Here is a 24,868-nt window from a genome sequence, read left to right on the forward strand (position 1 = left end):
ATTCTGATTTAAGTCTAGCCTAATTATTTGGTAAGGGGAAGGGGGGGTAATACAATTGATTCTGTTTTTTTCTTGTTTTTCGTCTTTAGGCAGTGTACCATTTTCCCTAGATACACACTACAAAGTGAATTCCAACTGTGCTCTGGGACACAGTGGTGAGACACAGGGATGTCCACAGGCAAAGGCCTTAAGTCACACTCTGTGATGCTAACCATAGCTCCACTGCACACACCTACTCTAGCCTTCGTCTAATTACTGCCAGCCAGACGACTGGGGTCATCAGTGTTTGCTTGTGTTGACATGTTCAAACTATAATAAATGGATTTCTATGCACGTTGTGACGATACACACTAATTAACTATACACATAGACGCACGCTGTACTGTGCGGTATGGGGTGTGTATGAAGTTTTTTATGCTAGGCTGTTATGAGCCCATTGTAACATTTTGAATTTTTCTCTCTCCTCTCCTCTTGCCTCCACTGTTCCATCTGTGCCCTCTATATGAAAGGGAATAGTTGAGCAGGCCTGACAAAGGGCGGCACAGAGGAGGCAGAGGTGCTGAGGGAAGCTGAGCATCGCTGGAAGGGATTCCTATCTGTTTGTGTGTGCATGTGTGTCAATTTGAATACTACATTTCCCTACCTATTATTTATTGCATGCATCTGACTATCGTAAAAAATGCATTTGAAAACTATATGTGATGCACAGAGAAGGAAGTGTTTGCACTGTGAATTCAAACATACATAAACATAACATCTAGTGTTGTAATCGGCTCTGTGACCCATGCTCAGGAACTGTTTAATCACCCTGTGTTCAAGGCATCTAACTGTAAATGTGATGCAAAATATCAAGCACGACAGGACAGGTGTAAGTCGTAAGACATTGTGAAGGTTTAAGGATAACACTTTTGTACATTATGTGTTTAAAGGTCCCATATTATGCGCACTGTCAGGTTCATACTTGAATTTTGTATTTCTTTGTGAACATGTTAACATGCTTTAATGTTCAAAAAACACCTCATCCTGTCTCTTTAAGCCCCCCTCCCGACAACGTCCCGTCAGCATCTCTGCACCTTCATTGCAACCGAGGAATGACTGAAACAAAGTATAGACGCGCTTTCTAACATTAGAAATCACCAGTGAAAGCTTCTAAACCAAAACCTTCACAACCGCACATGTCCCGACAGGACTATGACCCAAAATCGAGGGGAAAATTAACAACATCAGCAACCAAGAACACGTTTTTCTGATGTTAGTGTGCAGCTACATGTAGCAGTGTGGGCTATGCAAACAACACTCAAAGTAGTGTGCCTGGAGCAAATGACAATATAAAGAAATCCCTCATGAGCTGACATCACCTTGTGTCTAAAGTAGATAAAAAAGCCAGAGTATTCAAAACATGCATAACGATCTTAATCCTTAGGTTTTTGCTCGCATGAAATACTTTCACATCAGTCATGTTTAATCTGATTATGACACTGTAACATTATATATGACAGGGTCAACAAGGAAATGTAGAAAAGGTTCTCTGTAAAAAGCTATTTGAATAAATATCACTATCATTTCCAGAGAATAAGAGTTTGTTATGTATGTTATCTGATTCTAAAAACAGATCGGCACTGACTGGATCTGGTTCCTGCCCCTCACGGCTGTCCGACCGAGCCCGCCTGGCCCTCCGCATGCTGCCGTCCGAGCTGGGCCTGCCGTTGCCGCGGCAACAACAGCCGCATAGGAGCTGGCGTGGCTCCGTGCGGCAGCTCGGCCTCATTATGCTGCTGCTGGCTTTGATGTGGTTTGTGAGGCTCTACCTGCATTACTGCAGCCAGTGGCTCTACCTCCAGGCCATAGCAGTTCCTGTCAACAAGTGAGTTTGCTTCCTTTGATATCACCCTGCACGCACACACACACTCGTATGGGCATGGGGGGGGGGCGGGGGGCGTATGGACACACACACACACACACACACACACACACACACACACACACACACACACAGCAGAACTACATAGACACTCTGAGCCCATACATTGCTGCTGACATAAATCCTTTTACATACTGAAGAACATATAGGCAAACTGTAGATGCACACACACAACAGAGGCTCGCAAACTCGGGAGAACACAAATGCAAAGTATGGTTCTGAAATAGGATGTGGAGGAGTGAAGGACTAGAGGAGAGAAGGAGGATGTGCAATGTGTCTGAGTGTGTGTGTTGGCAAACATGCACACGCACACACTGGATACGCCCAAATCATCTGTTTGGAATCCCCCCATTAACATTTTAACAAGACTCTCTCAATATTAACAAACCATTGCTGGGGGAGTTTGCTGATTTTACCATGCAGATTTAAGTCCCAAAAGGCTACATTATTTGGAAGGAATTTATTGTTATTATTTGGTACACAGCATTGATAATAAACAGCAATAAGATACCGCAGAACTGTTAAATCACATCTCAATGGCATATGGTGCTGATTTAATTCATCACAATAAAACAAGCTGGCTGCAAACATGCATACAAGCAGGTTTTTATTACAATAACATGGGGGTGCAAACATCACGCATTAAATCATGGAAAGTGATAGAGGGAGGCTGAGGGAGAAAAAAATGTGGTGGAATAAAAAAAAAAAAAAGATGGACTGAGGGGGTGGATTGGAGGTGAAAAAACAAAAACGCAAAAACAGAGGGGGTCAACGTCGGATGACAACTTCCACATGTCCAAATCTGCTGCTCTCCCTCCGAGCATTTCTCTCTCCATGCGATGGCCAGAGCTGGTGGTGCCCAGTGAGAGAGAGAGAGAGGCCAAGTGACAGTCAGAGTGGCTAGTGTGATGACAGGCCTCCCTCCCTTTTTCGTTTTTATCTCACTCTGTTTTTTCATCCTCTGTAGCTCCGTCTCTCTGTCTCTCTTTGCTTCCTCCTTCCCCATAGTCCTCCCTCGGACATCAGCGGACAGCAAAGTGTGCCCAGGAGCAACAGAGTCTCTGGCCCCTGTGTTGCTTCAGTCACCTATGAGCTCTCCTTTCTTCCTTTCTTCTTCTTTTTTTTTTTTTTTTTTTTTTTCTGACATAAATAATAAAACACACTAAAATGATTCTAGTATAAGTCCTGCGTTCAGAATTTTACTTAGCTACAAGTATAAAAGTACTTGTGCACAGTTCCCCCTGTCCTGATATATATATATTTATATATTATATGGACTGTTATTTCTCATGCATCAGTGTCTAAGCAGCATCTCTGTAGCTGGGTCAGGTAGGGCGAATACTCTTTTTTTGTCCTGTTGGGTAGATAAGTGTACTTTATTACATGTATTATATGCTCATGTAAAATCTAATCTGCTAAATAATTACTAACTGTAGCTGGCAGGAATAAAGTAAATATTTCTCTCTGAAATGTAGTGGAGTAGAAGTGCCTTGTTTTCCTTGCTTACATGTAGGCTACTTAGGGTGCGTTTCGAATCGCATACTTTTTTTTTTTACATTTAGTAGGTACTGAAACTGCCGTTAAAAAGTATGTACTGTTGTATGCAGTATGCACACAATGGGGACATGCTACTTTCTCATAACATTACACCCTGAACTTTGACCCTCTTGCTTTTATATCCGTTACCTTGGAGATAAAACAACCGGCGCTTGCAGAGTTCGCTTTTACTTTGCAATGTATGTAGTTTAACTTCAAAGTTATACCTGCAGAGATTGTAGATTCTGACATATTATATTTGCGACAGTGAAATTACATTTGCAATTCTCCTCTCCTCCTCTCCTCTCTTCTATCCTTTTGTTGTTTGTGATATTTATAATTATTTGTTTACTTAATCAATATTCCTATAATTACTATTCGACTGGTCATTAGTTACTTGAATGCGCTGTTGTCCATCATTGCAGCCTCTGACAGCTGCCAATCAGCTGTCAAGCTGACATCTGTTGATGTGACTTATCGTCCGCTGCGCAGAGGATTGTGGGTCAGAACAGCCATAAAAGCGTGCCGGCTTGCATACTGCAAAATCAGACCGGATGTAGTAGAACATCCTTTTTTTTGTTTTGCCATACTGCATTTGACATAGTATATACTGGGACGTGCTTAATATTTTTTCTGGGATACTATATAGCATGGAAGTTTGGGTGTTGGGACGCACAGTTACTTTCCACAGCTGAACAAGATCCATGTTGCCTGGCAATAGGACCACACATGCTCCAATCATTACACAAGTGCCACATGTCGTTTTGAAATTTCAAATGTGAGGCACCAAATTTGATTTGATGTGGAATCATGACCGTCAATATTTGATACGGAATGATGCTGCCAATGTCAAAATGCTGTTACAATTTATTGAAGTGGAAAGTTTCATTGTATTACATCAAGATTCACTATAAATGAAATATTCCCCTGTCAATGTTGGAATGAGATTTAACAGTGCAATTTATCTGGAAAAAGTAGAAGCTTACAGTGTCAGAAAAATACCATGAAACTCTTCTTTCTGTACCGGTCATTCAGTGAGGGAATCTCTGCGCTCTAAAAGGACTTTTGGAGGGTTGAATCTGTGTGTTAGCAGATTTGCCTCAGATAAAACGCCAACGGACCTCCACTGTCAGATTAATGGACAGAATCTGAGAGATGCTTGACTCTTGGAGCAAATCAGATGGAAATTAATGAGCAAAAACTGGACCTCTCCTCTCCCACCAGTGGCTCTACCTCCTCCTGACTGATGGGAAGATTAAGAAACTCATGAGGCTTGCGGTAAATGGGGAGTCTAACCTACAATAGGGGTCTCAGAAAAGCTCTCTCAAGTAACAGCAGAGGTGTTAATACTGTTACTTCTAAAGCCTGTATGTTTTTTGGGATATATATACAGATAATCTTATCATACATGTATTTTGTCTTTAAATGTATCACATGCAAGGCAGCACATACTAGTAAAACAGCCAATTACAATGTTATTGTCATCAAACTAATTAGACATGACAGAATCAACCACAAACAATATAACACAGTGTGTGAATTGCTGGAACCAGTTGCCCTTGAGCCTCAAAGCATCACAAACACAAACATACTACACACATATTGACACATGCACACACTTCACACTCTGCCCACATCACAGCACATCACCCGCCTCCCGTTTCCTCTCCCGCCAGATTCCAGTTCCACGCACACACGGTGGACCTCGTGTACCAGAGTTCTCTGCTCCACACCCGGGAGGAGCTGGCGATGGTGGTGGTGGGTCCCCTGACCTTGAACGCAGTAACGTTCCTGCTGGTTCTGATCAGATGGGGCTGTCAACAGATATTTGGCTCACTCCCTTCCTTCACGTCAAAGTTTATCATGGCTCAGGGAGTGTGGACAGTCCTCGACCCCCTGGCAGTCTTTGCAGTGGACGCCGTCCTCGGGGTAAGTCACTTAAAAATAACTTGGACACTTGTGCACTTTAAATAGGAGTTCACTTTATCTTGGCAAAGTGACTTTAGATTACAAAAAAAGGGGGAGGGGAGAGGGTGAGAAAGAAAATGTGCAAGGTTAGATGAGTGTCTTTTTTTGGCAGCGTGTTGGATTTTGTCAGTGAGGAAGATTGAAATGATTTGGACTGATGATGTGTAAATCAAGTCCTTGTTAAATGGCGTTGTAACAGTGTCTGACCAGACAACACTTAACATGTTCCATTTATCCCAAAGAAATTAATCTAAACCTATAATTTGTGATTTCAAAAAGTCAGTAATGTAAGATGCAGAGTGAGAGGAACACCAGCTGACCAGTATGTGAACCTTAGTCCTAGAGCCATCACGTGATCTCCCTGTGATCAGTCTCTGTCCTGGGCACGAGCTTTCCCATATTGCAAATGTCCAGCCTTGTAACAGTTTTAGATTTGTCTGTTTTTTTTCCTTTTCTTTCAATCTTTGTCTCCTCAGCGTCTCGCCTACAGCCCAGACACACCGGTGGGTGATGTAGCCAAGCTTTACTGGCACTTCTATCGAGCCGACCAATCAGGTGCAGCGGGAGTGATCATCACTCTCTTCCTGTACGCAGTCCTCTTCCTGCTGTCCATCACCATCCTCTCCATTAATATGCTCAGGTGAGAAAGTCGAGAAACATTTTGTGAATGGCAGAGATTGTCACCAAATCAAGACTACAGTAACACAATATGTTAATTTATATATCTATATATATATATATATATATATATGTATACAAGCAGTTAAAAATTTGGTAGCCAGGTTAGTAGAAAAGTTTTTATCCCAGAGATGAAGGAAATATATTTTTGAAAATTGTTAACACAGTTGTCAGTCGGCTGCTTGACAGATGTACTGTTTAATATAGTTTGACCTTTTTTGTTCTTACCTTGTTTATACCCTGACACTTCCTGTTAGGTCAAACATGTAAAAGAACATTATTTTGAGACCCAAAATGAGTTACGTCCCTGTCATTGTGGGCAAATCAGATTTCTCAAATCAAAGTGACCTGATCGGATTTGTGCATTCAGACATATTTGCATGGGTTGCTGTGGTAACAACGTAGGTGTCAGTAACCATGTAGCTAGGCTGGTGACATGGCTTCCCAACAAGTAAGCATGAGAAATGGAGGTCTCTCATTTGGCCCTCCAAATAATCGTGCTGTCAAGTGCAGAACTGCTCAGCCTTTCTGTCACTCTGGATTTAACATTGTTGTTGTTTGTTGTGTCTCAAGTGACGCCAAAGACACGTTGACATCTGATTTGAGCAGCCAGAGCATCCAGACTGAGACACATTTGTAGAAATCTGATTGGACTCACTTTTCAATCCGCCAGTGTGGTTTGGATCCGATTTGCAAAACTTAGTCATTTAGTTTCCAGCCGTCCAGACTTTCTAAACTCAATCTACAATCTGGATATGCCAAAACAGATTCAGGCTGGCAGTCTAAACAAAGCTTAAGTATTTTTTATGTGCCAATCTGTTGGAGGAAATTAAATGCACTCAATTTGGGTCTATTACTAAAGCTGTGAGAACAACCAGCTTCATGTCAGTGCATGTCAGTATTAAGATGTACCATGGTGTATCACTGGTGAAACACCGTGATGATCGTGTTCCCATAAATATAGTCAGTTCTGGTTCCACTGAATCCAGTCCCATTTTTATTCCAAATTACTCATTCACCCCTGACTTTGATCTCTGTGTCTGACCTTCCTGGTGGCTGAAAAGCATCACAACACAGCTTTAGCTGAGAATTATAATTTGGGTATTTTTGCATTGACGCAGCCTGTAGGGACAGTCTGCCAATGGAGAGGAAGACCCTCTCTGAAACACCCCGGCCCTCACCAGCCTACTATTCTCGAGCACCCGTTTAGAAATAACTCTAAACCTTCCACCCCTGCAGCCTCGTGCCACGTTCCACCCCATCCACAATCTTTCTTCCCCTACTCTGTCCACAGAAAAGCACAAAAAATACAAAAAAAACAGAAAATGAAAACAAATGTTGATGTAATCCATTTTGATTTTATAGTCGCATGGAATTACTTATGCAGTTATGCATCAACCTCACACATCTACACACATGCGCACACATTGAGTTCTCAGACACAAACACAGAAATACACACACACACACGCACCACACAGTTGCCTTTTTTGAACATACCATACTCTGCAATTGGTCGGAAAATTGAAAGCGTTTCTAATTCAAAAGTTAGATGTGTTTTGATATAGCGTGAACATATAACCCCCTTACATTATCCAATTAGGCTGAATGTTTTGCATGGTTGGTATCACTGCAGGTTTCATACATATTGAAATGGAGTGCATGTACGTGGTGGTGAACACACAAACTCTATCTCAGCGCACTATGTGTTCCACTCATGTCTTGCGGATTGAGGTCACTCATGCTGAAGCATTTACTTGCTAGGTTTATATGATGTTTTAGCACCTCAGAATTTTTTTTAACAAATTTTTCAAGTTTTCATGTCCTCGGTGGAGCTGTTAGGAGCTTCTGGTTCCTAACTGTTGAGTCAGACACTACCCTTTTTCCTCTGTTTTAGAAAGAGATTGGCACTGCATTGCAATGGGAGGGCGGACTCAAACATGCACTGCAGAACCACTGATTCCAAATTTCCAGCTTAAAAGATGACTATTGCACTTTTTAAATAATAGAAGGACATCATTCTTTGCAGCATGGAAGTAAAAAAGTAGAAGGGCGGGTGATAAATTACTGAATAATGTAACTCAGTATTCATCCAAGGTGTGTTCTCCCACCCTCATATAAGCCCAAATTCCATTAACGGCTCAAAATGTAAGAAAACCCTTATTGAATTAATCAGTTTGAGATTGGCGGCCGAGGAGAGGGTGCCATCTAATTTCAGTAAGCGGGACGCTTATCGGGCTCCAGCTAAATGGACAATATTAAAACAGCAGCCGGGAATAATGACTTCTGCCACTCAACCGCCACACGGGTTTGTATTGAATGTAGGCCACGAGGCTGAAGCAAGGCTGATAATTTTATGGGTTACAGTTTCCTATTGGCTGCAAGGAAGGGGCTCTGACACAGAGCGTGACCTATTTCTAAAAAAATGCCTGGGGCTATATGTATAGATAGAATGGACTGTTATCCTTTTTTAATTACATTTTAGGCAGCCTTTATTCACTGGCTGCAAATATACACATCAGTGATGTGTTTTACATCTCTGTCCTCTTTGAAACTTTATAAACACCAAAAAGATGATGTTACATTGATAGTTAGGGAGTTAGACCCAAATGATTACAAGGTTCAGAGCTATAAAATAATAATTAATTGCATTCCTGCACACAATTGCTGTGTTTCTCAAGTTTCCATTTGTGTGTAGTAGGGGTGTAATGGTTCACAAATTCACGGTTCATTTCGATACGACAGTGGGTTCACGATTTTTTCAATTTAAAAGTATGATAACTTACATATTTTGGGATTTTGTATTTTGCAAAGCAGGAATTAGTGTCATTCTGAAATGGGCTCATTCAAGTCTTGGTAAAGCAAAATTAGTGATTTATTTCTAACACATTATATATGTTAGAAAATACTTGTTAAAAATATGTATATATATCCGTCTAGTAAGTTATTTAAACGCATGATAGTCGCTTCTTTTGGGCTTGTTTCCATAGCCTTGGTTGCTTGTTTCTCTCCCAAGATCTGGCAACACTGCCTGGAACTGTGTATAACTGAACTGTGGAGTTAGACTATTAAACTATTTTTCACCATTTCTGTGTCCTATGATATAAATACTACGTTACTGCTAACATTAGAGCACATGATATCAGTGTTGTTTCATTGGCCTACTGTGTTTCTGCTACATCCCTCGAGCTCTACTAAATATGTGAATAAACATCTCTGTTAAATCACAATCATATAAAAACAAGCTAAACAGCCATCACTAACATTCATTGCTGTCCCTCTGGCCGAATTGGCTACCTGGCCCGTCAGCAGTTACCTCTCACTGCTGTGGGTGTGTGGTTTGTGCTAATGTTAGCTGCTGTTAGCTGCTGAACTAGAGGCTACCGCGCAGCAGCTCTTGTTCCCTGGTTCGGGGGTTTGTGCTGTGCAGCCATGTGTGTGCTACTGTCTTGGCTGGTACAGAGAGTCTGTTGCTGTGCAGGGGCCTGTGCTTCAGCTTGGGGGTCGTGTATGTTACTGTGCTACTGGGCTAGCTGTATAATTCACAGTGAAACCAAAGTGGCCCCAAACGACAGACCTGTAGGTTATCAGAGGATCCTATATTTATGGTCTGGTAATGGCGGTACTGATCATCTTGAAATGAGCTAGCTTAGCGTAGCATGCCTTCCAGTGTGTCTCAATGGAGTAGAATGTTTAGGTTTGGGGTTGGGAGGGGCAGACAGCATGTTGCCTGCTCTGTCGTGTGGGCTGCCTTGTTGAGCACAGTGGCACTGAGAACATTATATTAAACACAGTTTAAGCTGTATATTTTATTTTCTAAATGTAATAGGATAGTTCATCGTATTGCTCGGTTTGTAATGCATACCAAACTGAAAGTCTTGTACTGCATGGTTCAATATGAATACATATATTGTTACATCCCTAGTGTGTATATATACATACAGCATGCAGTTTAAACGGGAACTTAAGGGCAGTGAGACTTCATAGCCATAGCCAAATCACTCATTAAGCACCTCTGCATTGACTAGCAGTTACATCTTGTAAAATGTCATATCATGTAGTGTACGTATATGCGTGGGACTGGGAGGATACTATTCTATTCTTAAGCAATGAAAGAGTAATACATAGTAAAGTCAAAGATAGAAAACACTGCATAATTCTTTCAGTCTAAATGCATTTAATGTATGCAGGTTTCCCAGACAAAAATACCCTTCCCTTTTTTTCCCACCGTGATCATGTTGTCATGAATATTCCGTCAAAATGTATTCCATGAGTTAACACGTGTCCTCAAGGTGACCCCCACAATGAAGAAGAGCTGATGAGAGCCTTATCATCCAGGTCAAACCCCAGATATAAGTAACGCAAACTTATATTCAGGGCACTTCCAACGCCGAGGAAATGAGCCTGTTTTGAAGCATAAAGATGCAAAGATTGTGAATTCCTCCAAGAGAGATGCCGCATAAATGAATGAGAAGCACAATTCAAGTGTAGGATGAAAATGAATGCATGCTATTCCTGTGTCTGAGGTCAAGATTCTACAAACATGCCTCTCCCAAGAGCGATGGGGAATGATGCTGAGTTCAAAGCTCCATACCAGCGTCTTGTATAAATCCCCGTCTCCTTGATGTTGGTTTTATTTGAGAGTTGATTACCCTCTGACAGGCTAGAATCTCTATGGAAGGGCACAAGGTCTGCTGGTTTTGATGGTCAGCCAAGGCATTTGTTTACAGACATGGTGATTCTTTTTAGGGGTTGGCTGCATGCACCCTTGTGTGGCAAAAGAAAAACAACACTTTGGTGCTGTGCGCTCATCTGGAGGTATGAATCAATATGCCTTCTGCTGCGCCGAACGTTTTCTTGTGACTCAGGCCGGTCTCTCCAGACACATCTGCAACCAGCACGTCCGTTGCATCTGCCATCTTTGAAGCTCGGCATTAACACTGAAGAGTATCCCAGGATCTGACTCCCACACAGTAACAGATGTACAACAACCACGCAGACACGCAGCGAAACGCAGACATTGCTACAGCTTGTGTTAACAAAGTGCTTCCCACTCACAGGCCAATTTGTTTGATTCCTTTTGCTCTTTCATTGTGTTTGTATTGATGTATTAGACTTTTATAGAGCGTCGCACTGCAAATATGCTTTGTGTAATCAATAGAAGAATCATATGTTCTCCCAGCAAGTTGGGATCATTTTGATTTGACCTGTTCCATAAAAGCCAGCCAGAATACAAAAAAAGAGGATGCTTTTTGGCATAAGGGTAACCACAGAGCTAGATATCCACAATTATCATCATGACACAAAGCAAAGATGTTTTTTTCTTTGACCCCATGTGACCTTACAGGGCAAAGACAGTGATTCAGTATGGCGTCACTCCTGCTGCCACTCCCCCCTCTAACTTCTTCTCTCACACCACACCTTCCAGGTTCCACAACGATGGGCGCATGCTAGACGTCTTTCAACGGCTCACAGCCAAGGAGGGGACGTATTTCCTGCCTCAGGACCTAGAGCTGTCCAATCAGGAGCTGAGCTACATTGTCAAGAAGGCGGAGCAGTGGAGAGGCTTTAATGGGGAGAGACGCAAGGTAAGCAGCCTGTCCTGTCTCTCCAGAGGATGCTCTTCTCCCCCTCTTGATTAATTGGGCTAATGGGTGTTTTCTTAACAAGAGAATGAGATAAAAGGTCACTGATACATGTCTATTAGGTTGGTCTGTGTATAAAGGAGGAATTACAGTTGGTTGTCTGTAACTACGGGAGGCATCTGAAGGGAGGACTGGCTGAGGCAACATGAATGTGATACTGAAAGGAACATATAACGGCAGCCATGATGGCATCCCATTGCTCATCAATACCATGTCCAATTTGGTCACTTTAACGAAGATATTACGTCCGAGAGGATGTATAGAATAGGCTCATTTTATATCATTACATTTTCTTTAGTTACATTTCAGAAAGCTGAGAATTCATCTCAGAGGTCTTTAGCTTCATTCTAATTAGTACAAGATAATTACCAAAACAGAAACTCGGCTAGCGGGCTGCCTGATTAGTCTGTGGAAACCAATTTCCGAAGATATTTCATTAAAGAAAGACTGCTCAATCAACACACACGCTGGGGTGCATACATGTGCATATGCTGGGCATTCCCTTAATGTGGACAGCTCGGTGACATGGAGGAATGCATGATTCCAGCAGGTATAAATGTATGTCCCCATGAAATTACTATTGCTTGGGAGAGGCTGTCGCATGTTTGACAGCCCAGCGCAGGTCGATGGAGATGACACAGGGAAGGGCAGTGCATTAGCACCGAGCCTACACCCGATGTAAAATCTTTGCATAGTGATTGAAAATGTGACTTGTTGAGATAAGGGAAATGGAACACAGCGATCAAACTGCAGCCCCCTTTAATTTATTCCGGCAGGATTTGTTAGTGGCACACATCGCTCGGTGTTCTCCGTGTTCATTAACTCCTTTGCTCTTTGCTTGCACAAGTTCATATGGCTGTAAAGGGGTAAAATGGAACCACAAGCTACAGTCCTTTTTCGGTTTCTAGTGAAAGACTGGCTGTTATAATGTGTGCACTGTTTTGTCTTACAGGGGAGTAAAAACAGGCTTGACTGAACTTAAACATAATTTCTGAGGTCCAAGGTAATTAAAGGGAACCTACTTTGCTGAAGTTTAGGTTCATACTTGTATTTTGGATTTCTGAAAGAACATATTTACATGCTTTAATTGTCTCCTCATACCGTCTGTGCTGGAACACCTGTATTCACCGTCTGTCCGAAACCCTCCATTTTAGCACCTGTCTCTTTAAGCCCCCTCCTCGTTTAGCCCAGTCCACTCTTATTGGTCAGCCTTTTCAGGTCATATGCATCTTAGCATCTCTGTACTATAATTGCAGCCAGGGAATGACTTAATTGGAGTACAGCGGCAGTTTCTCAAAGACTGTTTTTTTTTTTTGGGAGAGACATTTTTGCCTTTTTTAATGATAGTATAGCTGAAGACTGACAGGAAAGGTGCAAAGAGAGGGAGATGACACACAGCAAATGGCTGCAGATCGCAGTCAAACCCAGGCCATTGCAAAGTCCTTAACCTTACTTTTGTATATGTTTCCCTCACTATTTGCATCTTTGGCCACGTTTAAAGTGAACATTCAACATCGTAACGTGACAGAAAATAAGGAAAAGCATAACAGGTCCCTTCTAACATTTGTATGAAATCAACTTCCTCTGTGAAACCCCACACTAAGAAATTGCTCTACACTTTGAAGATCTACTCCCCACAGTGTGAGCGGAGGCAACATAACAAACACAATGTAAGGCAGTTAGTTTTGAACAGTGTTGATCGGCTGCTTTGCTGCACACTATCTGCCATCATACAAATCTTATGTCAGAATAGCAACCATCATTTTGACTGACAGTATGACTAGGTGACCTCACTTCCTGTGCTGTTGATTGAGAATTGAATGAAAACTGAGCTGAAAAACACAGAAGATGATGAATGTTATTTACATTGTTGGTGCTTGGAAAGGACACCTTTATTTTACTCATAACTGTCCTGCAATTTAAACTCACAAGATAAGATTTGTTTTATGTGTAACTTACTGCACACTACACATAAAGCGTTGAAATGCTGTTTTTCTCTCAACACCTGTCTTGTAAGCCTTAATGAACTGCAGCCCTGGCTCCGAGAGGTGACTACACTAATGCTAATGGGATGGTGATGGACCTGTTTATTGGGAGAAAATTGAACCTCCCAATGTTTGGAGACTTTGAAAGAAATTATACCCCCAAAGTTTGTGATTAAGAAAATGCTTCATTTAGCCGCTGATGGCCTCTTGCTGTGGTGACACTGCTAAATCATCCTTGCATTACTGCATATCTCCCTCCACAGCAACAATTACAGCATACTTCATATTGTCCCTAATTTGGCGTTATTAAACTGATAAAATGCTAACACGTTAACACATTCTCCAGCATGATGAAAATTTAGGGTTATTGCATTTTATGATTTTTACATTATTCAAGCCGGCCATTTTTCATCAAAATAAGATGGGCCTTGCCATTATTTCATAATTATTGTAACAATTTCTCCTGTGAAAAGGGTCACTTTCCTAACTCAGCAAAGACATATCCCTATTAGACTAATTTGCCTACATGCAAATTTTTGTCATTTTTCCCTCATTAACTATTTATCATAGACAGGAAAAAAATATATTCATGAAGGCGAGCAAAGGAGCAGCCCGACAGAGCTGAAGCTAATATTTTGCAACTCTAATGATTTTTTGCATCCTTAATTAGATAGAATAAGGTTGATATGATTAGGTCAGGATGTAGTGTTTTTCATTAAAAATACATTTCAGAAACTGTATTCCAAATGTGCCCTTGCAATTAAATAATGAATCCGACGCATTCCTTATTACGGACCCAATTAATATCAGAGGCAAGGGCGTAATTTTAATAACAGTGGGCCACGAGGCCTTCATTAGCTGAGTTAGAGAGAGGAGGGATGAGGAGAAGGAAAACAAGGTACTCACAGGAACAGCAGCCGTCTGATATTGAGCCAATTTTAGAAAGTTATTGAACAGTACACTCTTAAAAGGATATAGTATGACATTTTCAACAAATCAGATCTGGGGCAGGCAGGAACTGCAAATACTTCTTGTTTGTTTTGGACTAATTTGACACTAGCTGTATGTCAGGTGCCTGACAGGGCAACTGAAAATGGAAACTGAGTCAGAGAATCACAAGTGAAAGGTCTTTTAAGGTTAATTTAGTACTTAAGGTGGGTTATAACATGCAGCAGTCACCTTAGAGCCTCCACTGTTGCACCCTATATTTAAAGGTGCTGTATGAGACAGTCCGAGCATTAATATTGCAACAAACAATTTGCTATGTAAAGATATGGTGAAGTAATCCTGAGCAGAGAATAAAGTCATGCTCACTCTGTGTTTGTTATAACTTCGACCTTCTCTGTTCTTTGTTGCAATAGCCGGTCCAGCCATGCGTGCATGTTATCGCATGTGAGTCCCTGTGTGTGTATCCCAGTGGCAAGCTAATAGCCACCACTCTGCACTGCACTCAAACAGCAGTTACCCCTGATAACGCTGTCCAATCCCACAGTAGGGAAACAGCATTGTTGCAGAAGAGTAGCGTCACCCTTCAGGGTTAGCTCTGTCAGCACTGTTGCTGCTGTTAGCACTGTTAGCTGCTAGTGTCTGTCTCAGTCACCTCAATATTGACAATCCAGGCTCAGACTCACATATAGCTCCTTTAAGCTGCATTGGATCACAGGTAGCAATTTGTTTCTAAATTGGGCATCAGTCGGGAAAATTTAAATAGAAACAAGTAGGGGTGTAAAGCTCTGAAAGCAAACTTCTCCCAACAGCCATAAAAACCTGAATAAACTACAAGATCATTTAGCAAAAACAGTAAAATTTGGCTCAATAATAACTGTCAGGGTTCATGGACAAAACAGTGTCATCCGTTATTAGCTTAACCATTTTTACATTGCATAAATTAGCCAAGCAGCTAGCGGACTTTTCCTCTACTTATAGCTTAACAAATTACATGTAATAAAAATACTTTTTCTCAGTCACCATTGGCTAAAGTCACTGTATCTCCTGACAGAATAGCACGCTTGAATTTCAGACTGCATGCACCTTTTTTTATCAGCCTAACATTGCTATAAAAAAAAAAACTACAACTCCCAGGAGGTGGAGCTTCTACCACCAGGGTTATGCACAGATTTGTTGCATACTGCCAATGGTTAAACTGAGATTGGTTACTTTTATCAGCCTGTCCATTGCTGCCTATGTAAAAATAAACACTGCAGAAACTCTGCATAGATGTAAGAGTGCGAAAATCTTTTTCTACCAGTCCATACTTATTGATGTTTCCAGCAACTTGCCAAGACCAAGCTCAGTGGAGCGGTGGTTGTTCTGCATAGCTGAGTATTATTGAAACAGAGCAGCTAATGTTGCCATAATAAGAAAAGAGTTTAGTGAGATGCCTGTCGAGGCAGGTACGTTGTGTTTCTTAAGTATTTTATCTCATTATGGCATTGTTAACACATGGCATGTGCTTTGTCGGTTGACCTGTATTTTTTCCAAAATCTAAAATACTTCCACACTGATTATTTATTCCAGAGTAAATGACGTTATCCTCATTGTCTTTTTCTTGGCTGCTCGCCATTATCTACCTGGTGCAGTTTGACAGTGACGCTGAATTTAAAAGTAAAGCTATATCCTAAAGACAGTGATATGGATGGATATCCACACTTTGCATCGATGATATTGGATTAATCTACCAATTAATATCAAGATCGATGGATATTAACACCCTTGGAAAAGAGTTAAAAATCTGTCAGCTAGTTTGCACTGTGTTTGATTAGCCAACCCACTTCATACCTGAAATATAAGGGTCTCATGTATCCTTGTGTCAATCACTGATCACATCACCTGCACATTCGTGGGGCAAGCAGACAAATCATTATTATTATAATACAAAGACATAGACTTTAGTTTAAGATATACATAAGAAAACAGGCTATAAAATTAGGCATTAATGGAGGACATGTATTTGTAGTTTGCAGAGCATCAGATGTTTCCCAATATCACACGTATGCCCATGACTTTACCACTGTTTATACGCGGCAGGCACACAAAAGTTAAAGCAAGCAAAACAAAATGAAAGATGATTATAATCAATTAAGTTGAAACTAGTTTTGCGGATGTGCTGTGCTGTAACTCAGAAGTCAGCAAAATCTCTCTGATGCTGTGTCTCCCTCCAGCACTGAAACAATAAAAAAAGAATCCACATTCAATAACCAACCTGCAAATGGCCTATTATTATCAAACTTGTAATTTTCACAAGGCGGTCATAAAACATAATCTAATTTTTACTTTCTCACCAATTAACTTTATATTATAGATTCCTCTATGCCATATGATCATTGAAGTTGCTTCAAGGTTTAAATATGACTCTCAGGTTAAGATGTCAGCAGTGGAGCTTAGCGGCTAAGCGGAGAGGGGGCGAATGAGCCAAGGATCTATCTACCTGTGTGCTCTTTAATTTGATCCCAGGAAGGAAGGAAAAAGAATGAGTTTCCGTCAAAGATCATTTGCCTCAAGTGTTGTGGATAACAGCTGAGAGAGGGGGCATTAGCTCACCCACCAATTATGGCATTTTTCATAATTGAAATTCTTTAAGACTTAACTCACACGTCCCTACTTCTATGTATATATATAGCAGATGCCGCACATTTTACATACTAAGTTTTCTTGTTTTCCATTTAAATTAATGTGACGTTTAAGACTGCTCATTAAAAGCTGAAGATTCGAATCATCAGTTTGAGACCCCTCAGTTGACTGAGATTCTTTAAGTTGAGCATTCATTGTTTTGTTTTGTTTTTGTCATTCAGTTTGCAGTGCACTTCTGGGGATGTTTCAGTCCCCAGAAGTAGCTGCAGAGTGAGCTTTCTTCGCTTTCATGCTGCTCTCCATACAGGACTCAGACCCTGGATGAGTCCAGAGGAGGAGAGTCTTTGCCCTGTCAGATTCAGAGATAACAATATTTTCTACGTTCTGCTTAGAAGTGGCTAATTTACAGCTCACAACAACTTTACAAGATATAGTCTCTGGCATTTGTTTGATATCTCGTGTCAGCAAAAAAATGTCACATATGTCTGATCCATTGTCAGCGTAGTCAGCAAGCATTAGCTTAGAGGGCTAATTTGGCCGGTTTACTATAGCCGAAACTTGTTCAAATTTTATTACGAATGAAGAAATGAATAGTATCATAATAATAAAAACAGTGAGACAAATCCAATTTAACTGGCATAATTGTGAGGCAGGTACAGCCCTAGTAATGTTCTTATTCTTATATTCTACTTTATAGTGAAGTGTGGTTGATTGGGTTGTCACTTGGCAGCAGAGGTGGAAGAAGTACTCAGATCTTTAACTGTACTAAAAGTAGTAATACCACTGTGTTAAAAACACTCCGCTATGAAATTTCACTCAAGAAAAAGTTATTAGCAATAAAATGCACTTGAAGTATCATAAGTGAAAGGACCCAGTACGCAGAGTAGCTACCTTCAGTGTTATGTTGTTGTAAAATTAGATTATTATTATTTATGTATTAATGTGTACATGGTACTTTTAACGTTGTTGTTGGTCATGTGTAGGTTTCATTAGCATGCTAGCTGTGAGGTTGCAGAACTGAGACTTCTCCAGTGTGCCAAGCGTGAAGGAGAACTCTGGTAACCATTGTGAAAATGGTCCTATCTAGAGCCAGTGTTTGATTTGTCCGTTCTGGGCTACTGTAGAAACAACATGGCCGACTCCGTGGAAGGGGACCTGCTCCGCATGTAGATATAAACAGCTTATTTTAGGGTAACCAGAACACAATGATTCTTATTGTCAGGTCATTATACACTAATGAAAAAAGTTATGAATATTATATTCCATTTCTGCTAATAGATGCCTCTAAATCCCACATGCTGGACCTTTAACTACTTAAGTTACTGTTGGTAGTTTAATCTCTGACTCTCTCTTGTAATCTCTGTTTTGTTTGGAAAATCTCGATTTGAAAAGTAACTACATTTTAATAAATCAAGTGGAGCAAAAAGTACAATAATTGTGGTGGGGAAGAAGTATAAAATAGCAGTAAATGGAAATACTCAAATAGAGTACAAGTACCTCAAAACTGTACATAATTAAATATGAATGACAGTATTCTAGTGACTCTGTGTCACTGTTTTTCAGGCAGTTGAGCCTTGAAAACAGTGACAAACCTTTGAAATAAGCCAATAAAAAGTTGACAGATCAGTCAACCAGAGGGAAATTTGTACAAAATGCAAACAAACAAAGTCTTCTCTTTCCTTGTGCTTTTAGTTCTGCCGTGCTCTGAGCTAGTGAGTGTGCTAGCAAGCTCCACATCATACTACTGGTTCAGTAATGAGCCCCATTAATTATGTAAAGGCAGTGATGCAGATGGACCTAATTAATTGTCTCCCGTCACCCCGTTGATTACTGTACCTGGAAGGGAGGTGTTAATTTCTGTAATACTTAAGCAGGTACGCAAACTGTTTTGTCAGAGCCACTGCTATGACAATGACAGAGTAGAGCACCGGCTTACCCGCTGCAAAGCTCTTTTCATTCAGCAAAAGGAAAGTTTCCCAGTGGTGGTGGTGACATTGTGATAATTGAAGGAGAGAGGGAGAGATTAAAAGAAGTGGGGAAGGAGGGAGAGACGAGAGAGACGGGGTATGTGTGGTGGCCCTGGAGATGTTTTCGCAACCTGATTGCATCAACATTTGCGTACCTTCATGCCGTTTGTCTCCGTATGTCTAGGTAATGGGTTACCAGCGGGCGAGTTTGGGAACACCCAAGGTGCTTTGCAACAGCAGCGTGGTTGGTGGGGAGTAAACCTGTTGAGAGTCAAACAGCACAGATTGGAATGGTAATGATAACTTGAGTCTGGAAGGCTGGCTGTTAATCATGTGAGATGTGTTCTCCATCTTAATCTATAGCAGCATCGTGATGCTACCACCTGACCAGAGAGACACCAGGGTCATCTTTGTTTTCTACCAGTTACATGTGAGAAAAGAAAGCCTGAATCTCATTGCAAAAGCTAATTTGGAAGTATTCTATATTGCCTCGCTTTTTAGACGAAATAATATGATGCGCCTACAGTTTGCTACACAACATGAACATGCAAAACTGACAAGAACACCTTACTTATTTTAATTTCAAATCTATCACTGTAAATGAGTTTTGACATCATACAATCAGCATGGCCTCTAAACTACAATAAAGCAGTTCAGTTGAATCTCTATTTACAAGACAACAATGCAGTGCAGCACTTCACCTGGTGAAATCATCAGTCTCGCTGTCTCGCTTTAGTACAGTGATGTGAGTATGAGGCCACCTGAGATGCAAATCTAAACTCAAGTAAGAGGAAGAAGAAGCTTCGGAGAGGAAGGCGGACAGAAGGAGCAGTAGGCCGTGACAGGATACACAGGAACCGCTGTCACACAACAATAGAACCCTCAGCTTCTGAACAGGAACCCATAACAGCAACACAGGAACACCGAGAGAGGAGAGGAGGAGCTGAGTGCTTTAGCAGCACAGAAGGGGTCGTCTAGAGTCAGAGGGCAACTATTGGTCTATGGTGTGTGTGTGTGTGTGAGTGAGTGTGTGTGAGTGAGTCCTCCCAACCCCCGAGTAACCTCTACCAAAGAGCAAAGTGGTCGCTGTGCACGTGCATGTGTGTGCATTCATGTGCTTATACTGTACGTCCGTGCATGTGTGTACACTGTCATGCACATTTGTAAGTGTGAGTACATGCATGCAAACCACTCTGCGCGCCCGTATGTGCATGTCACATTAGAGTGGCTTCTTCAATTACAGCGGATGGGTTTTTTTCTTTTCTTTTTTTTTTAGTGGACAGCGCTGAGGGCCCCAACGGCCCCGAGGCGATAGCAAAGCAGGCAGGCAAGGACAGGAGCGACGTAGCAGCAAGCACAGCATCCGCAGTCAGAGCATTAGGGAGCTCAATATGAGATATGACTGCAAAGGCTACATGCCTGTGTTCCTGAAAAGGTCATTGCTGGGCAGTAATGTGTGAAAGCGGTACACAGTGGTTAAAAAAGAAAAGGGGGGGGAAACAGATAAAGATCAGACACGTGCACCCTCCTTCCTCCTTCCCAATTCACACACATACGATTTTATTCAACGCAAATTACTTAAAGAACAACTTTCCAAACAACAGAGCTTTTTTTGCACATTTACCCCAGAGCCCACCTCTGCCTTAAATGAGCTGTGGGAGGAGAGCTGTTCTCCATTAGTCTGTCCCTTGCACCCTTTTTTCAGTCAGCATTGTTCTCTGTGATACACTTCTTTGACCTCTGTTTAGCACCTGCTGTTTGGCGCAAGGGGCCGTACACAATAGGTCCATATATACTGTGGCTTTCTCAAGAGACCGGGCATGTGAGGGCATGGACACAGGAACAGCAATTACTGATGTCTCAGTGGTTCTGTGGACGCAGGTACTTTCAGCTGTTTTACAAACAAAGGTGGACAGAGCGATCATTATGGTTGAATGTTGATTTTCTTTAGGGTTTGCTATCTTTTTTCTCCAACATCGCATTTATTGAATGCTAGTAATTTTATTTGATGTGTTTCTTAAATCTGAAAACAGGTGTATGCTCATCTAGTAATCAAGGTTTATTATCTGGCCAATACGATTATTCTAGTTTTGTGAACACAGGCACAGCCCTCAAATTTCATGCACTCACTTTCTCTCACAAACAAACCACTATAATGTCTCATCCCATTTCCAAACAGGCCCACAATTCCAGCAGCACATAGAGAGAGAAGGGAGAAAGTGTTCCAGTATGAACTCGTCGGTGTGAACAGTTTAATTACAGGGAGTGTCAGCCCCATTGCTTAATGTGTCCCTCACAATTAATCCAGGGAGAGGATGTCATTATCTACCAAAGCCTGGGCCTGGGCAGGCATCTCTGTCAGAGGGAAAAGAGGGAGGGAAAAATGAAAAAGCAAGTCAAAACAAGGAAGTGCCTTTGGTTAGCAGCCTACAGTACGCTCGACCTCTGTGTCACACAGAAAGGATCAAGCTAAGATTCTTGGAGGCTATTTCAAAACACTGTGTTCTTCGAGTGTTTCGGACACTTGTGACTCCGTCAGTGAGGAAGGAGATTTTTCCCTCAGTTTCTTCATAATATGAAGCTTCGCCTGTCAGCTGTCAAAACATGTCCAGCTGGAGGAGGTTAAATTGACGCCAGGTTTTCACCACATTGAGATGCTTGTCCGTCTTTCCTTCCTTCTCCTCATCCTCTACTGTACCTCACCTCCTTCCTCCTCCATCCTAAAGAGTCCTGGGCCTGTTCCCTTGCCATCCCATAATGTGAAACAGAAGGCAACAGACTGGACTGTTGAAGAGTCAGAAAAGATTTCAGCAGCACTGCACACACTGAGCAAAAATTTAGAGGAGTTAAAGTATGTCAGTTCCAGAGGTTTTGCGACCAAACTACATGGCTCAGATAGGTCATGTGGATAAAGACCAAAAGGTTGATTGATTAATGTTAAATGTGTGGACCAGTAATTATTGTGGAAAGCTAATTGTCAGCTGAAGAAATGTTACAAAGCAAAATATGACGACATGCATATGGTACGCACAGGGGTGATGCTGTATGTAAAGCTCACTCACACATACATATAAAGATGCATATACAGCCTCAGACTCCACAGAGGCTTTACAGCTTGAACTTGACAGATCTGATTCTTTGTGACTGTCCGCCGTTAGTCACTTCTTTCCCCCTTTCTCCCTTCCTCTCCTTTAAAGAGTTTGACCTTGGCCGCTTCCTGCGGCCCGGAGGGGATGAGGAAGGTCTGGTGATTGTGACAGGTGTCGCGTCTTAACAGCCCCACATGACATCCCGAGGAGAGATAGACATTTGGAGGGGTTTTTTTCATAAGGGTTTCACTCATAACCTTAAAGAGACAGTGTGTGTGTGTGTGTGTGCGCGCGCATGTGTGTGCGTCGTACTACTGATTCCCCAGCTCTCATTTCGGTTATTGGCTTGGATACTTATCACCTCCAGCCTCCGAGGCCTGATTAGGTTGAAGCTACTCCAAAGTCAAATTTTGGATATCAAAGGCAATACTCAACTTTGACATCTGTCTGCCGCATCTTAATATGAAGCCTGAACTCCTGAAATTCTGAGAATCGAGCAAAACGTCTTAAAATATGTGTTCCAGTGAGAAAACATGCTTTCAAGAATTACCAGGAGGGGGCATGTCTATAAACACTGAAATAGTTTGGTGTAAGATATAAAAACATTCTCAATAGTCTGGTTTATGTGAGCGGTCTCTGGTTGCAGGGTGCTGCTGAACTGTAATTTTCAATAGAGGCATGTGTTTCAAAGTGCTTTATTCATTTTTATATTAATCCTTTAGTTCATCTTCTTGCAAATATTTAAAATTACACAACCACACGTTGCAATGCTTGCTCATATGTGGTAGTTCAGGTTTGAGGTTACATATTTGCAGATGGAGTCATTAATTTAATGTGTTAAATGCTTTAATCATCCTCGTATATCATCCCTGAACACACATCTTTCCCTTTGTTAAACAAAGTTGCAGGTGAACTTCAATGTGCTTCAGAGCAAACCTGGAAAAGTGATCTCCTTAGGGCCCAGGGTGAGTCAGACATGGTGTGCAAGCAGAAGCTGGGCTACGATCTGAGTTGTTTACTGTAGGCTGGGAGTAGGCTTTATTTTCCGCAAAGGAGATTAGTAACAGTGAATTATGCATATCTTATTTTCTGGATTATCTCAGGCACTCAGAGATACTATCTCACTGGATAATCTCTTTTAAAGTTGTTCAGTTTATTCTGACTGTAAATATAGTCATTGCTGCTTGTTTATCTTTTCTCGAAGTCCAATTTGGTCCGTGCTACTTTTGGATGGAGTGTGTTATTGCACTTTAACCATGATTACTCAAGTTGAAATATTTATAGACGGCGATTTGCTTTATAGGCACAGTAATGAGAGGAGGGTGGATGAAAGCTACTGTAGCGTACTAGCCATTTTGTCACTGGGTGTGTGCACGCACGTGTGTGTGTGTGTGTACAGTATGCGTGTGTCCCTGCATGCAAATATGAATGGGTGGCCTGTCTTGTCCAGTGGTGCGTTTAACCAGACACGGACCTTTGCCTCAGCCAAATCAGGCCCAACACAGACAGTGTGCATCCATGCCATTTTCAAGCTGCTCCAATTATATCTTCCGACCGTCCACATATTGGCCAAATTTACAATAATAGCATATCTATTTCCGTTCTAATGGCTGACATTGCTTGGCTTATCCATGCATGTATGTCGGTGGTCTTTTATGCTTCGTGGTTTGGTCTGTTCCCAGCCATGTGGAATGTGCTGCAGCCTGTCTTGACCCTGTGTGTATTGCATGAAGCCAGCGTATGTATCTGTGTGTGTACATGTGCATGCATTACTATCTCTGTGGATGTGCATTTATGCACTGTGACCCCTGATGTACAAAGCTTGTGCATCTGTACCACAGTATATATTCTTGTTATTTCAGATTGGTGTGTGAGCGTGTGAACCCAGTGCATATGTGTGTGTCCATGAGCCGTGTTGGCACTCGTGTTTGTGTGCCTACATACAGTCTGTGGTATGAACCCAGTGCTCAGCAAACAGGCCTTGAGTCCGGGCCAGCTCTGACAGACAGGGTGGTGGTGGTGGGGTGGAGTGGAGTGGAGGGATTGACCCTCTATAGCTTAGAGAGCCTCTGCACAGTACACACTCCTCTCTCCCCCCAACTCCCTCCTCCCCATCTCCCCACAACCCTCCCCTCCCTTCCCCTCCCTCCCTCCCCCCATTCCCTGCTGCCTAGCCCCAAGCGCCCGCAGGCACTGGAGATGCACGCATGCGTGGCCTCGCATGTGTGAGGCNCTCCCCATCTCCCCACAACCCTCCCCTCCCTTCCCCTCCCTCCCTCCCTCCCTCCCCCCATTCCCTGCTGCCTAGCCCCAAGCGCCCGCAGGCACTGGAGATGCACGCATGCGTGGCCTCGCACTGTGTGAGGCTTTGTCTGTTTGTGAGCATGGTTGTATGTGTGTGTGTGTGTTAGCATGTAGATGAGCGTGTGTGTGTGTGTGTGTGCGTGCATGTGGATGAGGATCTGTGGACAAAAGAAGCAACCATGTCTACCTCTTCTCTCACTTGGCAA

The 24,868-nt window shown here is 42.0% G+C and overlaps 1 protein-coding gene across 1 annotated transcript in view; it reads left to right on the forward strand.

The window, feature by feature from the left end:
- Positions 1–24,868, forward strand: part of ofcc1 (orofacial cleft 1 candidate 1) — a 111,276-nt gene that overhangs the window by 62,497 nt on the left and 23,911 nt on the right. The window contains exons 20-23 of the mRNA XM_050056735.1: positions 1,613–1,864; positions 5,134–5,386; positions 5,902–6,065; positions 11,531–11,690. Coding sequence (XP_049912692.1) covers positions 1,613–1,864; positions 5,134–5,386; positions 5,902–6,065; positions 11,531–11,690 — 829 coding nt within the window. The remainder of the gene's footprint in view (positions 1–1,612; positions 1,865–5,133; positions 5,387–5,901; positions 6,066–11,530; positions 11,691–24,868) is intronic.

Source organism: Epinephelus moara, chromosome 11 (assembly GCF_006386435.1).
Source record: "Epinephelus moara isolate mb chromosome 11, YSFRI_EMoa_1.0, whole genome shotgun sequence".
NCBI lineage: Eukaryota > Metazoa > Chordata > Actinopteri > Perciformes > Serranidae > Epinephelus > Epinephelus moara.